General features: G+C 54.1%; 1 protein-coding gene and 1 long non-coding RNA gene across 2 annotated transcripts; one reads left to right on the top strand and one right to left on the bottom strand.

Annotated features, from left to right (window-relative positions):
* Window positions 1–410: 410 nt before the first annotated feature.
* On the top strand, window positions 411–15,261 carry LOC106736162 (uncharacterized). The gene is made up of 3 exons (XR_001371254.2): window positions 411–1,079; window positions 9,506–9,651; window positions 15,201–15,261. It is a non-coding gene; the product is annotated as an uncharacterized LOC106736162 (long non-coding RNA).
* Window positions 15,262–15,559: 298 nt separating this feature from the next.
* LOC102500520 (ras-related protein Rap-2c) lies at window positions 15,560–16,307 on the bottom strand (the record flags this gene model as incomplete). Its single annotated transcript, XM_014592226.1, is given in 1 exon segment — window positions 15,560–16,307. A coding segment is annotated over 1 exon segment (560 nt), but the record flags the coding sequence as incomplete, so codon positions are not given.

Genomic DNA, 16,307 nt, shown 5'->3' with positions numbered 1-16,307 from the left:
GTCTTCAGGGTCTGGTATGCTTGGGAGAGCCCTGTGTGCCCCCCCCTTCCCAAAACAACATCTTTCCCTTTAGAACTCAGCAAGGTTTGTATGACTGGGGCTGGTCTTAGCCGAGAGGCATGGCACAGTACTGCCCCACTGCAGCCCTGGAGGAGGTGTATACAGGGTTCAAGAGTGAGTGCTGGTGGGACCAGTAGATGGTGTAATGGCTACGTCACTGGACTCCCATGTAGTTGACTGCGGTTCGAGTCCTGGACCCAGTGGCTTAAACTCAAGCTGGGTGTGTGTGTGTGTGCGTGCCCAAGATTCCAATAGGGAAATGGAGGAGAAGGGATTGCAGTGTGGCCATACCCTCCGGGGGTGTGTGTGTGTGATTTCTCACTTTCTGTCTCTCTTTCTGGTGAGCGCATGTGCCCTATAGCAAAAACCTCTCCAAAAACAAACAAAAGAGTGAGTGCCGGAATCATCCATGTCCGCTGACATTGCTAGGATCTACAGGCCACTGGACAAGGTGTGGCCAGTCCACCTGCCCCTGGCCCTGTGCAGGAGTGTCTACGTGACTCTGCAGCCTGGATGGTTGAGAAAAGTTCCCGAAGACCAGCAAAGGAGATCCTGACATTTAGGAGCGGACTCGGGACCACCCCAGCCTGGTGAGCCCAGGAAGCACATGAAGCAATCCTGCAGCAAAGCGCAGACTGTCGGGAGCAGCAGCGAGGCCGCGTGCATGCGGCGCCTGCCAGGGAGCAGGTTCTGAGCAGAGCCGTTTCCGAGTGCTAGAAGGCAGAGTCCTCCTTACCAACAGCATGCACTTTCTTGCAGGAGCCGGGATCAACTTGTCCCCATTTGCTTGGACCCTGCTGGCACCAGTAGTCCCTCCACTTGGGAGCCCTCAGTCCCAGGCAAAGCACAACTATCGCCCTGGGCAGCAGCACAAGTCTCACCTCCTTTTCCGAGTACAACATTCCTGTCAACTGGGAAAACGGGGGAAACGGGAATGAAATACACAGCCTGGGCCAAAAGAACGATCGAGGTCACGGTGTCCAGGGCCTGACGACCACAGTGCGGGGAGTGGCCAAGAGGTAAAGCTAGCAGCGGGGCCAGGAGAGCATTTCCTCTTTCTCCCTCTCTCCCTCTCTCTCTCTCCCTCTCTCTCCCCCTCTCTCTCTCTCTCTCTCTCCCTCTCTCCCCCCCCTCTCCCTCTCTCTCTCCCTCTCCCTCTCTCTCTCCCCCCCTCTCCCCCCCCCCCCTTCTTTTTTTTTTTTTTTTGTTTGTTTTTGCCATAGAGCAATTACGCTTCCTAGGAAGAGACAGAGGGAAAGTGAGAAACCACCTCCCAGGAGGAATGGCCATGCCATAATGCCTGCCCCTCCATTTTCCTCCCAGGATTTTGGGTGCACACACATGTATCTGGCATGATTTTCGAGCCACCAGGTCTGTGATGTGGATTGTGGTCAGCCATGTGGGAGTCTAGCGTCTTAACCACCATGCCACCTGCTGGCCCGACATTGTGATTTTATTTTGTAGAGCAGTTTCAGGTTCACAGCGACATGGGAAGAAGTCCAGAATTCCCATGAACTCCCAACCCCCTGCACGGCCCCCACTGTCAGTACGCCCAACTCCCACCCCCCTGCACGGCCCCCACGTCAGTACGCCCTAGCTGAGGGTCCGTCTTAGGGACCTATGTGACATGTCATGATTACCCAGATTCAGAGTTTGCCTAAGGACTCACTCCAGGCTTGGACACAGTGCAGAAGAGTCTTTCCTTTCCTTTCCTTTCCTTTCCTTTTTTCTTTCTTTTCTTTCTCTCTCTCTCTCTCTTTCTTTCTTTTTTTGCCCATAGGGTGGGTGTGCTCACAGGAGAGAGGCAGTGAGAGGGAAAGTGAGAAACCACCCTCAAGGGCACGGCCATGCCCGGTCCCTTCTGCACGCCCAATTCTCGCAGGATTTGGGGCGTGCGTACATGCCCTGCTGATTTTCACGCCGCTGGGCCGCGTCCTCAAAGCATGGCTGCCCATGTGGAAGCTCAGCACCTTAGCCGTAGCCCCACCTAACAGGAAGTAGACCACAGTGCTCTGCATGCTGAGCAGATGCTCTGGCGGGTCTTCCCACGTGGCCACGCTCATATTCTCCTTCCCTCTTTCATCAAGGTTCCTCCGTGTCTTGTTGGGGCGTGAGGGTTGGAGGCTGGGCTAGGCGTGGAGACCCTCGTCAGACAGCACAGCACTGCCAGCGGGGAGACGTGCAGTCAGCTCTGGATCTGCGTGGATGCACAGGCTGTCGTGCAGAGTCCTTCCCTAGCTGAGGGTTATGGTGACAAACGGCTGAGAGAGACCGCTTAAGAGTGTGGGGGACAGAGAGTTCAGTGACATAGGGGGCACAGAAGGTTAGGGAGACCCCACAGGCTTTATAGGGAGTAGGTCCAGGAGAGGCCCAGTGGGGGCAGGGACAGCCAGGAATATGGGGCATGCCAGTGGGAGAGCATATAGGCAGGGTAGCTGGGCAGAGAGCTGTCGGGGCAGCCAGACCCAGGGTCCCATGGGTGTCGGGGAGTCACCGAAGGCTGCAGGGGGCTTGGAGAGCAGATCTGCCCTCTCACATCCCTCTGCCTGTGCCCCTGCTACTCAGCAGTGAGACGGGGGCAGCTGTGGAACCCCGGGCTGGTGTCGGGGATCACCTCTGTGGAAAGCCCCTGGTATGGTGCCCGAGTTATGGGGGAACCGCTAATGTGGCCGTTGCATCGACCAGCCTTTGCTTAGCTAGGTCTGTGAGTCCATCTCTAGAAGGGCTTGGGGGGGGTGCAGGTGGAAATGCCCTGCATCTGAGAAACCGCCATGCCGGCCGGCCAGCCTTCAGTGTTGTGCGTCCAGCACTGGCCTGTTGCAACGGCTGGGCTTACGGTCTAGAGGTTGGTGTGGGGTACACTGGCCTGGGGCGGGGAGGGCCAGGACTGCGCATGCTCATTGCTTCGAGGAGACTCCTGCTGAGGAGCGCTGGCTGAGGGAGGTGCCCAGCCAAGACTGGATGAGACGGTCTGTGTCTATGCCTGCTGCCCTTCACGTGCACATGGTGAGAGATGGCCCATGGGGCTGCCTGTACCAAGGGTCTGTGGTCCGGGCACAGGAGGGCCCCAAGGCTCTGAGCAGAGTGGGGCAGGCTACCCCTCCCCAGGCATGTGAAGGGTATGGGGCCCTGGTCTGTGAAGGCCCCCGGGCAGACGAGCTGGCCGTGTGGACTCCCCAGGCTTGGGTGGGTGGAAAGTGCAGCCACCATGTTCTTCTCAGGGCCTGAGCCTTCTGGACCTGCCCAGCTGGGAGCACCCAATAGCAAAACTTTAAAAAAAAAAAGAAAAAAAGAATTGGTGGCCAGCCGCATAGCACAGTTAAGGCCGATTGCACGTGGTGGACCACGTTTTGAGTCCCGGTCCTGGTGGTTTGAGAAACATGCTCAAGTGTGCATGTCCAAAATCGTGGTGAGACCAGCCCCATTGGGGGTGCTTTCTCTCTCCAATTCTGGCAAGTATATGCACCCTCTGGCAAAACAAGTAAGTAAAACACAGAATCAGACAGTTGCTGTTTTCGCGGCTGTGGTTGGAAAGACGCTATTGTGCTGGGGTTGCTTCTAGTGACACGTTGGGCTGGGCCTTTCCAACGGCCAGGGCTCGGTTCTCTGCCACGGCCCAGGTCTGACCAGGGCTGGCTTCTGAGCACTGAGGGCGAGCCTGTGCTGAGCACCACTTATCTTTCCATAGCAGACGTGACCGACGGTCTCAGACCCACTGAACAACGGCAATATCGGGGCGCGCACGCCAGAGCGGGCGGGGTGGGGAATAGCGGGCCGTCCCTCAGTGCTGGGTGTATACAAACGAGCATCCAGGCCGCCAGCTTCCTGGACGCCACGCCTCCCAGCCCTGCTCGCCCTCTTCCTCCGAGAGTGTGAATTGCACCTTCGCGGATGACATGACTCGGAGCTGCGTCCTGGCCTTGTGCGGGAGACTTCTGCCTGGAGCAGGAGTCTGTCCTGGTGCCGGTGGGCACGGGCTGAGCTTTCTGAGCCTGGGCGTTAGTGTCTTCCCTCAGTTCCAGAAAACAGACCCACCCTGCTGCTTTTCTTCTAAGAATCCCAGCTACACACAGGCCTTTCCGCTTGGATATTCGTTAACCCTAATTACGTGGCAGTGTTTGGGCTGTGTTTTTGTTAGAAACACCGTGCTTTCACTGCACCTGGCCTGAGCTCCTGGCTTGAGCACGCCCAGTCTTTGGAATGTGCAAGGCACTGTTTCCATGGCTCTGTGACCCCACGCAGCTTTGTGTAAACAGCCCCATGTTCTTTGTGGCTGGCGAAACTCCATGTGCACAGGACTCCTGGGTTCCGGATCTAAATCCTTGCTGCTTCCTGTCAGTATTTACCGATAGATAATCAATGTCTGACCATTGTGTTGAGATCTCCCACTGAGACGGCGACTCTGTCAGTTTCTCTCTGTACTTCATGGATGATTTATTTATTTATTTTAGGTTTCTGCCGTAGGGCGTATGCGCTTGCCACAGAGGGAGAGTGAGAAATCACTCACTGGGGTGGCCACGCCACAGCCCCTTCTCCATTTCCTTCCTTGGAGCTTGGGTGTGCGCATGCACATGCCTGGTGTGAATGTCAAGCTGCCACTTCCAACACTTGACCTGGGTGGCCGTGTGGGAGTTCAGTGTCTTAACCACTGTGCCACCTGCTGCCCCATTCTTCATGGACTGAGGCTATTCTATCTATCAGGTAAATACAGCTTTAAAATCACCTGGCCTTCCCCCCACCCCCGCCCCCCGGAGAAAGATTTTTGCTATAGGGCACATGCGCTCACTGGAGAGACAGAGACAGAAAGCAGGAAATCACCTCCTGGGGGGACAGCCATGCCACAATCCCTTCTCCTCCATTCTCTTCTCAGCATTTTGGGCACACATGCACATGTTCCTGTGCGTTTTAAGCTGCCGAGTCTTGGACTTGAACTGTGGTCAACTACCTGGGAGGTCAGTGACGTAACCATTACACCATCTGCTGGTCCCCCAAATCATTTTGTCTTGGTGAAGGGAACTTTTCATCATTTCACTATCATTTCTGAAATAATGGGTGGTTGGAAAAGTCATTGTGTATTTTTTCTGTTTTTCTATGAAACTTGTCTTAAAGTCTCTTTTGGCCACTATTAACCTCCTCCTTGGTTAACAGTTGCCTACTTCATTGACATGAATCTTGCATTTCTGACCTCTGTGTGTCCTTAGCAGACAGCATGTACACCTGTCCCTCAGCATCTACACAGGGTCGGCCCAGGACTCCCCACAACACCAAAAACAGCAGCCATCCGAGTCCCTCACAGCCACAGATGCGAACCTCAAGGGTACAGGGACTAATGGTCTCTCTATTTCTTTTTAAAATCCATTTTATTTTTTCAATTGCCAGAGAGTATATGCGCTTGCCAGAAAGAAACAGAGAAAGAAGGACCAGCAGATAGCATAATGGTTACGTCACTGAACTCCCATGTGTTCGACCACGGTTCAAGTCCTGGACCCGGTGGCTTAAACTCACGCCGGTCAGTGTTCATACGTGCCCAAGATCCCGAGAGAGGAATGGAGGAGAAGGGATTGCAGCGTGGCCATACCCCCTGGGGAATGATTTCTTGCTTTCTGTCTCTCCGTCTCTCTCTGTCTTTCTGGTGAGCGCACGCGCCCTATAGCAAAAACCTCTCAAAAAAAAAAAAGAAACAGAGAAAGAGAACACTGCCAGATGGGCATGTCCAAGCTGCAGGCCCTCTCCTCCCTCCCCATTCTGTTGGGATTGGGGCACACACACGCGCCAGGTACGTATTTCCAGCCACTGTGGCCAGGACCCTAACTGCAGTGGGCCAGTAGGGTCTGGCTCCTTAACTGTGAGACTGCAGAGCTAGCCCCATGATTTTTCTTTTTCAAATGGAGTGTGTCTATGTCTGTTTTTTGACCTTAGGTTTAGTCCATTTTCTTTTATTGTAATTATTGATATTTTTTTAAAAAAACAAGAGGTAAACATCAAATGTAATTTAAAAGAAATCAGCAAGAACAAGGGAGCAAAGCAACTCCTAAAAGAGTTTGCATCTTAGCGATCACATTTATTGTGAGAGTTGGAGAAAAATAAAAATGCCATCAGCCTGAGAAGTTGTGAGTTCTCTGTAAATCAGCTCATGTAGGAGTGAAAGAATCCTCGGATCATATCAGAATGTATGCGTGCTTCTCCTCTGAAGGTCTTGTACACTGTATGAGGCAGCTGTGCAGTCTCCTATTTTTCCTTACAGAACACATTCTCTGTTTTAGCCTACTCTGGAGGGGCAACTAGTCCAACACCACCTGCCTGGATGAAGAGCACTGGAATATTCCATTTCATTGATTTATAGATCTCTTTTTTTGGAGAGGTTTTTTTCGCTATAGGGCGCGTGCGCTCGCCAGACAGAGAGAGACGTAGAGACAGAAAGCGAGAAATCATCCCCCAGGGGGGATGGCCATGCCGCAATCCCTTCTCCTCCATTCTCCTCTTGGGATCTTGGGCACGCACGCACACGTGCCCAGCGTGAGTTTTAAGCCACCAGGTCCAGGACTCAAACCGCGGCCAACTATGTGGGAGTCCAGCGACATAGCCATTACGCTAACTGCTGGTTCCCGATTTATAGATCTCTTCATGTGTCTCTTCACCAATTTCTGTAGTAGTCACAGTTTCTTCCACCTCTCCTAGTGTCACGTTTAAATGCTGATCAGAAGCAATGTAATCTGCCTTGGAGCTTTCGGGCATCTCTCGTTTTCATGTAAGTTTGCGCACCCAGGCTGAACCTGATGAGACCCAGGGCTCCTCTGTGGTGCTGGTAATTTCTTGCTGGTGCACGCTGTCCACCGTGTCTCACACCCTGTGTCACTTCCCCATTACTGATACATTTGGGCCAGTTTCTACCATTTTAACCTGCTATCTCAGTTTGTCCCATTTTTTTCTTTCCTTCCTTCCTTCCTTCCTTCCTTCCTTCCTTCCTTCCTTCCTCTTTTGTTCTTTTGAGGTTTTGCCATAGGTGGTGTGTGTGTGGCAGAGACAGAGAGAGGGACAAAGGGAAAGTGAGAAATCACCCCCCCAGGGGGATGGCTATGCCCTGCAATCTCTTCTCCTCCATTCTCCTCCTGGAATCTTGGGTATTCACACACACACGCCTGGTGTGATTTTCAAGTCACCAGGTTAGGGACTTGAACTTCGGTTGACCATGTGGGAGTCTAGCAATATAGCCACTATGTCATCTGCTGGCCCTGCTACAGGGTATATGTGCTCACTGAAGAGACAGAGAGAAAGCAAGAAATCACCCCCAGGGGAGATGGCCATGCCACAATCCCTTCTTCTCCATTCTCCTCTCAGGATTTTGGGCACACATACACATGCATTCAGCATGAATTTTAAGCCGCTGGGTCCAGGACTCGAACCGCAGTCGACTACGTGGGAGGCCAGTGATGTAACCATTATGCCATCTGCTGGTCCCCCTTCTCTCTCTCTCTTTTAAATGCCTTTCGTGCGTTGGATTGGCATCTGTGTAGTCCCATGAACAATAACATACCCGTAGCCCCTGTCCTCTGAACTCCCACTGCCTGGCCTTCTCTCGAATGAGCATGCAGCCTGTGGGTTCTGTGCTGCTGTGGACACACTCGTCTTTTGGTCTTGGTCATTCATCTAGATTTTCTTTCCATCTCGGAAAGACTGTGGTGCTCCGTGGTGCACTGCAAGCCTTTCAGTCTTGGGCTCGCTCTTCTCTCATTCTGGGAAATGTGTCTTCATTCCTTCGGATGTGTATCTCAGGCTCCTTTCAGGGCCCCCTGTCCAGTTGTTGGTAGTTCTATCCCTAACCACCATTTCTCTTGACATTTCTGTTTTCTTTCTTCCTTCTGTTAGGTTTTATTTCTCCCATGAGAGAAATACAGACATAGAGATGGAGAGATGAGAGAGAGAGACACCCCAACAGGGTCTTCACCCATACCCAGCCCTGGCCTCAGCAGCCTGGGTCGTGGGCACGTACCTGTGCACTGGGTGTGTGCAGGAAGACCATGGGATGTGAACCTGGTGCCACAGCATTGCACTAACACTGAGCCACTGCTGGCTCCGGCAGTTTTATTTTCTCTTCTTTTCTTTTTTCAGTCCTTTTGCTATAGTATACAGGCTCTCACCAGAGAGAGACAGGGAGGGAGGGAAAGTGAGAAATCACTCCCCAGGAAAGGACAATCCCTTCTCCTCTATATTCCTCCCAGGATTTGGGGCATGAGCATACACACTCCCAGCTTGTCACTCAAGCCACCTGGTCTAGGACTCAAACTGTGGAGTTAGCCATGTGGGATCCAGTCTTTCTGACACCACACCACCTGGCTGGCCCTTTCTTTCCTTTTTATGATTTTTTGCCAGAGGGTACATGTACTTGTTGGAGAGAGACAGAGATAGTGTGTGGGGAGAGCCAGAAAGCACCAACCCCCCATGGAAGATAGTCATGCTGCAATCCTTTCTCCTCCATTTCTTACTCCCTTTAGGGCACACAGGTGCCTGACATGTTTTTCAGGCTACTGGGTCTGGGGTGTAAACTCCACAGTTGGTCATGTGGGATTCAGCCACCTTAAGCACCATGCCATGGGTTAGCCTGGAATTCTATTTTTTTTTTTTTTCATCCTACCTTTGTTCTTGATAGGAAATTTCCTTCACCTGGTTTTCCCATTTGCTGATTTTCTCCTTGGCTCTATCTGGTCTTTTTGTTTGTTTGTTTGTTTTTGTTTTTGTTTTTTTTTAGTTTAGGTTTTTGCCATAGGACACCTATGCTTTCTGGAGAGAGATACAGAGACAGCGAGAGGGAAAATGGGAAATCAAACCCATTGGGGGGGGCAGCCATGCTAAGATTTTCTTCTTCTTCATTCTCCTCTTCTGGGCATGCATACACACTCACCTGGTATGATTTTCAAGTCACCAGGCCTGAGACTTGAACCATGGTTAGCCATTTAGGAATCTAGCACCTTAACCACCATGCCACCTGCTAGCCCTTTAGTTTGCTCTTTATTCTATTTATTGTGTTCTTTTCATTTCAACCATTTTTTTTTAGAGGTTTTGCTATAGGGCACATGTGCTCTCCAGAAAGAGAGAGACAGAAAGCAAGTAATCATCCCCCAGGGGGAGGCCACGCCGCAATCGCTTCTCCATTTTCCTATTGGGATCTTGGGCATGCACACACACCAGCCCAGCATGAGTTTAATCCACCAGGTCCAGGACTCGAACCACGGTCGACTACATGGGGTCCCACAATTTGTTTATTTTATTTTTGTTTTGTTTTTACTCTTTTAGGACTTGGTGTAGTTTCAGAATAAGGACCAAAGTCTGTCTTCCATTCTGAAAAAATTTATTTTATTATTCCTTTTTCTCCCCACTATTTTTCCCTTTTGAAGTTTTTAGATGAAGGTTGAAAGTCTCAGCTCTCTCATATGTTCTGTCCCTTCAGGCCCTGGTTGAATGAAGACTCTCCTCCAGGTGCTTGGGACTTTGCCAGTGAGCAAAGCCTACAGACCCTCCCTGTCCCGCCTGGGGAGGTGGGCAGTACAGGACAGATACCGGCCATCAGCCAGTGAAGTGTCCCCTATGTTAGAGGTGAGCGTTGCTACGGAAGAAAATGGAGCAGGACAGGGAGGGGAGGATGGGTTGGGAGCTGGGGAGAGGTCCCTCCACAGGAAAAGAGAGATGCAGGAAGACTTGCAGGGGAAGAGGGCGAGTTGGGAAGCAGTGGGGAGGGAGAGGCGTGAGTTGCATGCGAGTCTGAGAAGAGCCTCATGTGGCGAGCCCTCGGTGTTCAAGGCCAGCTGGCTCAGAGCGGAGTGCGCGAAGGGCAGGGGGGATGTCCAGTTGGAGAGCAGAGGCCGGGCGTGTGAGCACCTGGGTGTCAACCTGGGGTGAGATGGGGCTGCGGGAACCCAGGGCCAAGGGGAGCCATCAGCTGGGCAGTGCGGTTGCTGCCGGAGGCCAGGCGGCAGGCCGTGCAACAGTCAGCTGAGGGCTGGCAGCCGCCTGGCCCAGGTAGCTGGTCCCTGTACCAATCTGGGTGCCTGAGAAGCAGCTGGGATTACACATTTTATTGTGGGACATGTGAGGAGCTGTGGGACAACGCTGCAGGCCCGCCTCCTCCAGGCTGGCTCCTCAGCCTAGGCGAGGTCTGGCAAGGCCTGGGCAAAGCCTAGAGCCGGCACTTGCCACCAGAGTCCCTGTCTGCTAGTGACCCAGTACTCCTGGTTTACGGGGTGGGAGCAGCCCACGGGGAGCACGGACTGCAGGGCCAGGCAAGGGGACCTGGGCCAGGGAGGGCTGGGCAAGGCCAGACGGGCCTGTCCCCTTACCCCCACCTCATGGAGACAGAGGAGAGGCTAAGGTCACAGGAGCCCTCCTGATGCCTTTGTCCTCCCACCGCTGTCTTTGATTTGGGGGCGTGGGGCCTGAAATGGAAAGTGGTTCTATGGCTCCTATGCAGGTCTGGCAGAGAGGGTGGAAAGTCAGGTCCCAAGGCCTAGGGAAGAACACAGGTTCGGGATGTTTAAAACACGCCGACTGCTGTTTCCCCAGGCCGGCCTGGAGGCACTAGGTATGTGAACTGCACTACCGTCGGGGCCCTGCGGCTGGCCATTGGGTCAGCCGGGCTGCCACTAGGTGTGGGCACCATTGACCCCGCAGAAAGCAGTCTGAGTTGGCCTTCAAGTTTTTATGCTTCTAAGCAACATTTAAATTCATCCCTGCTGCCCTCGACTGCCTGGAAACGTCCCGAAGCAGCCAGGGAATCTGGGTCAACTATCTATGAGAGCACTGTTCGCAGGGCGAGGCGGGCAGCCAGACCGTGACAACGGGGGACTTCTTGGGGAGAGGGGCGGATGTGGCTGGTGTTTGGCTGTGAGCTCCTGCGCGGACTCGCTTTGTGCTGCGGGGTCACTCCTCGCGTCCCCCGGGCGCCTGGGAAGGCTTCCCTTGCAGACAGAGGTGCGGTGCCCGGTGGTGCACAACTCTGCCTGCCGCACCCTCCCTAGCACACAGATGTGCATCTAGCACACCCATGCAGGTGGTGTAAGCCGGGCGTGGCCTCCGCAGCCATCTTGGGTGAGGGGAGCCTGTGCTTCTGCTGTGGTTGGACACCTCCTTGCTGGACAGCCAGGTTCAGCCCCTGGTCCCTGACCGGGTTTGGAGAGCTGGCCCCGCCTGGATCTTAAGCTCTAGTGCACGGCTGTGTCTGGCGGAGTCATTGAGCAGACGTTGGTGGAACTGAAGGAGAATTTTTTTTGGTATAGGGTGCATGCGCTCGCTGGAGAGATAAAGAGAATAGATCTCCTCTGTGGATCTTGGGTATGCATGCATACGCACCTGGCATGGGTTTTAAGCTACCGTATCAGGGACTTGAACAGTGGTCGACTACGTGGGAGTCCAGCAGTGTAATCATTACACCATCTGCGGGTCCCTATTTTTTTCTTTTTTTTACTTTTATCTACATTTATTTTATGCTGCCTTTATCCCTCTTCTGGGTGGATGGACTCCTTTTCAGGGAGGAGCATCTCGTGGTGGCAGGGGAGCTCGTGTGGGGTCGGGGGCCCAAAAAGAGGGCTGAATTTTTGCTGTGCCTGCTCAGAAATGCCGGAGTAACGCTGAACCTAAGGGGTTAGGTGTGAAGTCTGGTCATTGAGCACATCAGGTGACCAAGCACAAGCTGCACCGTCGTCCAGTGGAGCTCCGGGTCGGACGACCCCACACGAGCTCCCTGCCACCACGAGATGCTCCTCCCTGAGGAGGGACGATGGGGGAGGGATTGCGGCGCGACCATTCCCCCCCCGGGGGTGATTTCTCGCTTTCTGTCTCTCTGTCTCTCTCTGTCTGGCGAGCACACGTGCCCTATAGCGAAAACCTCAGGAAAAAAAAAAAAAATGACCCTTGTACCATAAATTAGTATTTCTCCTTCTCTGGGATGATTGGGCAGCTCTGTCTCGGCTGGTGGATTTTCCTAAGTGCTCTCACCTGGACTTACCTGTGTGCATGGGCCGGGTGCTAGCAGGGGCTGAGCCTCGGACAGCAGGCCTCTCCCTGCACGGTCTTTCCCCTTCCAAGAGGCGAGGCCAGCTTCCTCACGTCACTCCAGGGAGGTGAGCCCTGTGCCCAAGTATTTTATCCAACTTCTGCTCGCTTTGAATCTGCTAATGCCACCTTTGCAAACGTGAGTAACAGCCCAGTCTGTCAGCCCCAGATCACAGGGGAAGTGCGTCCCTCGGCGTGGGCTGGACAGAAAGCTGGTCCTGGTGGCCACGAGGTCTCGCTGGGAGACACCACCAGGCGACGGGGCCTGCCCAGACTAAGAGGTTCCGGTGGCGTCAGTCACCGTCATCCTGCCCCCGGCCACACTCAGGGTACTTCTTTTATAGGCTTTTGCCATAGGGAGCGAGCTCTCGCTGGAGAGACACAGTAAGAAGGAGAGTGAGGCGTCACCCCCCGAGGGGACGGGCATGCCACAATCCGGTCTGCTCAGCTTCTCCCTCCTGTCCCTCTGGTCAGGATTTGGGGCATGCAGCACACATGCCGGGGGTGATTTCAAGCTGCAGGCTCCAGGATCCAGGCGTCTTCACCACCACCTCACCAGTTGCCCTGGGGCATTTCTCTTCAAAGACCTCTTCACACGTTTATGCAGCCTTTTCTCAAAAATTTCACCCAGACTTTCATCTCTCTTCCACGCAGAAGACCGCACTGTTGCGCTCCCGGCCTCTCTGGGACACAGATGCCACCAGGTGGACAATGAGCCAGAGGTCATCAGACACTTCCGGCCACAGCCACCAGGTGGCGGTGCACAGTAATAGCTGCGGGCGCCGCGGCTTCGCACTGACCCGCCGCCTTGCGGGCTGAGAGAATGTGCTTCCCAGGGACTAACAGCATAATGGCTATGTCGCTGGACTCTCATGTAGTCAACCACGGTTCGAGTCCTTGACCCAGTGGTGTGAACTCACGCTGGGCGCATGTGCGTGTGTGCCCAAGATCCTGAGAGGAGAAAGGAGGAGGAGGGACTGCGGTGTGGCCATCCCCCTTGGGCGTGATTTCTCACTTTATGTCTCTGTCTTTCTGGCAAGCAGAAATAGTGTGACTTTGCCTCTTTCATTACTTAGATTGGAAGTATCTCAAGATAAGGGACCAGTAGGTGGTGAAATCGGACCAGCAGTTAGCGTAATGGCCATGTTGCTGAACTCCCATGTGGCGGACCCTTTCTGTCTTTCTGGCGAGCACACGTGCCCTATAGCAAAAACCTCTCAAAAAAAAAAAAAGGAAAGCTAATTTCATTTTAAAACTGCCGGAAGAATTCCCCTCGCCAACTCTCTAAACAGTACAGACTGAGACTACAACACAAACGGTCAGGAGAGTGCCCGGAGGGGCCGAGCTTTTGGGGTGCGGAACCCCCACACCTGCCCACGATGCCCAAGAGTGTGACTGCTGTGGCTCTTCAACGTGCGTGCCCAGTGCGACGTCCCTGCTGACGCTGAGCGGCTACAACGCTCGCCAGTGCTGGTTACCAGGTCGGCCTGCAGCTGGGCACAGTGCTGCCAGGTGCACACCCTGACGGGCTATATTTGCCACCGTGGATTGTGTAGGCCTTCCGGGCCTCCAGGGCAACTGGGGCTGCTGGGCATAGCACTGGGAAGCTACGATGAGATGTACAGAGGAGAGCACGCTCAGTGTGTACGTCTTCGCTGGCACGGTATCTGTGTGAGGGCACACTCCTGAGCTCCAGAGGGCTCGGGCTGGCCACGGGGCCCGGGTCATCATTGTGTTGGCCAGGGCTCCATCTGAGACAGAGGGTCTGCAGGTGTCCTAGAAACCCAAAGACAGAAATGCCTGTTTGGGAACTGTTCGTGGATCAAGGCCTGATATCCAGAGGCCTCCACACAGGCAGGTGGAGAATCACAGGGCAGTGCGGTCACCCAGCTGTCCTGCCTGGAAACAGGGCGCTCTATTCCCCGTGGACCTACCCCTCAGCCCATCAGTCAGCCGTGCACAGCCTCGTTTTAATTCTGCTCCAGGAGGAGGGTGCTTTGGACAGACACAGCGACCCAGGAAGGTGATCCCAACATCCTCCTCCATCCTCGCCCTCCACTTGAAGTGTCCCCTTGAGGTGCGATTAAGGGCTTTGCCGGGGGGAGAAGCCAAGAAGAGGGTAAGAGTGGGCAGCGAGTAAGCTGGGTCCCCGGGCTTCAGGAGGAAGCATCCTGCCCCACTACTCTTGCCCCGAGGGAGAGGAAGAGAGAAAAGGGGACACTCCTCGCCCAGCCTCCTCCTCGGCAAATTTGCTGTGAGGGTCTAAACATATATATTTAGGCTTGCCGAAGGGCATGTGTTCTCCGAGAGAGAGGGAAAGTGAGAAATGACCCCTCCACCCAAAGGGGGAAGGCCATGCCACAGTCCCTTCTCTGCTCTCCACTCGGGATTTTGGTCGCGCGTGCACACGTACACAGTTTCAAGTCACCAGGATTCAAACCACAGTCAGCCATGTGGGAATCCACTGCTTGAACCACCATATCCCTGCTGGCCCCTCGAAGACATATTTTATACAAGAAATAAAATCCATCTTTCCATTAAAACATCACATACAAAAGAAAAAAACCTGAGAAAGCCTTTTATAATCCTCACTGTATAAGTAACCTACCTTTAAGAAAATTCTTTCAGATCACAGGCATAGTTTTGAGCTTTTTTCTTTTTTTTTTTTTTTTTAAGATGTTCAAATGGTTCCATTGGGTTTCTGAAACTTGAACAATAAGCTGTAGCTAGGGAGGTCAAATTGTTAACTTGTGAGAATGAACTCACGGAACCCATATCAAATTAAGTTTTTTAAATTGTAAAACAGTATCTTTAAGGCAATGCAAGAAGAATCCACCACGTGAAAGCGATACAAAAACATTCTTCCGTGCTCTGCCTAGACATCAGTACCCGAGTCACTGTTAACTATCTTAATCTGAAACAGAAAAAGTGAGAGCGCTTCGGAACACATTAGATGTCCCGCCATCTGCCGTCTAGCTGCGTTTCCTGGGAAGTAACCGGAAAGCAGAGAGTGTAGAAGCTTTAGGAACTAGAGATGCCACGTTAGTTAGACAGATCTTACTGACGGTCAGCTTCTAAAGTCCTTTTATTCTCACTAGGTTTGCAGATGCAGAAATCACTAGATGCGAGTGACCACAGACAGAGCTGAGCTGTAAGACCTTCCGGGAGCCCGGTCCGTCTGCCTCCCCCCAGGGTCCCCGAGGTCCCTGTCATGCCAATGCTGAGTGTGTCATCGCTGCACTTAGAAACACAGAAGAAAATAGGGTCGCTCCACCCGGCGAGGGGCGCGCCCACACTGCCCAAACCGCGGGGAGCCAAAGGCTTAGACCCCAGCTGGACTTCCTGGCCCAGCTCAGACATCGGTGGCAACTTAGAGACGTTAATAAGAATAGTAATACATCCAGGCAGCACTGGAAGGAAGGGCCAGTCAGTACTCTCTCCAAAGAAGAGGAAAAAATGCCATTTTGGGTTTCTATTTATAGCACTGTTGGAGGTCCACGAAGTTGCAAAACGTTCAGAGAACTGAAGAAAGCCGTGCAGGCCGCCGGCAGCACGGAGTGACACAGGAGTAACCACTGCGTGCGGCTCCGCGACCCTGCGAGGAGGCCCGGGTGGCACTTCCGGGCTTCAGACACACCCCGGGTATCAGCCAATGAACCTCTCCGGCGGCCAGGTGCCCTGGGCGTTGGGCACGTGCGGGGCCCGCGGCTCGGGCGGGGCCAGGGCCTCCACCTCGCGCACCACCTGCGCGAACACCTGGTCCACCATCAGCTTGCTCTTGGCCGTTACCTCCAGGAACGGGCAGTGCCACTCGCGGGCCAGCGCGCGGCCCTGCGCGGTCAGCACCTGGCGGTCGGCGTCCAGGTCGGCCTTGGTGCCCACCAGCACCAGCGGCACCGCCTTGGGCCCCCGCAGCTGGCGCATGCGCTGGCGCAGCGGCCGCAGGGCGGCGAACGAGGCCTGGCTGCACACGCTGTAGAGCACCACGAAGCCGTCGCTGTTGCGGATGTACAGGTCCTTGAGGGTGACCAGGTGCTCGGCGCCCACGGTGTCCACGATCTCCAGCAGCGCGGGCGCCGCGTTCACCTCGATCACCTTGCTGAACAGCTCCTCCACCGACGGCTCGCACTGCTCGGGGAAGCGGCCGCACGCGAACTGGGTGGCCAGCGCAGTCTTGCCCACCGCCACGCTGCCCAGCAGCACCA

The sequence above is a fragment of the Tupaia chinensis genome, unplaced genomic scaffold, assembly GCF_000334495.1.
Source record: "Tupaia chinensis unplaced genomic scaffold, TupChi_1.0 Scaffold000671_2, whole genome shotgun sequence".
Lineage (NCBI taxonomy): Eukaryota > Metazoa > Chordata > Mammalia > Scandentia > Tupaiidae > Tupaia > Tupaia belangeri.
This window is presented reverse-complemented; position numbering and strand designations above follow the sequence as displayed.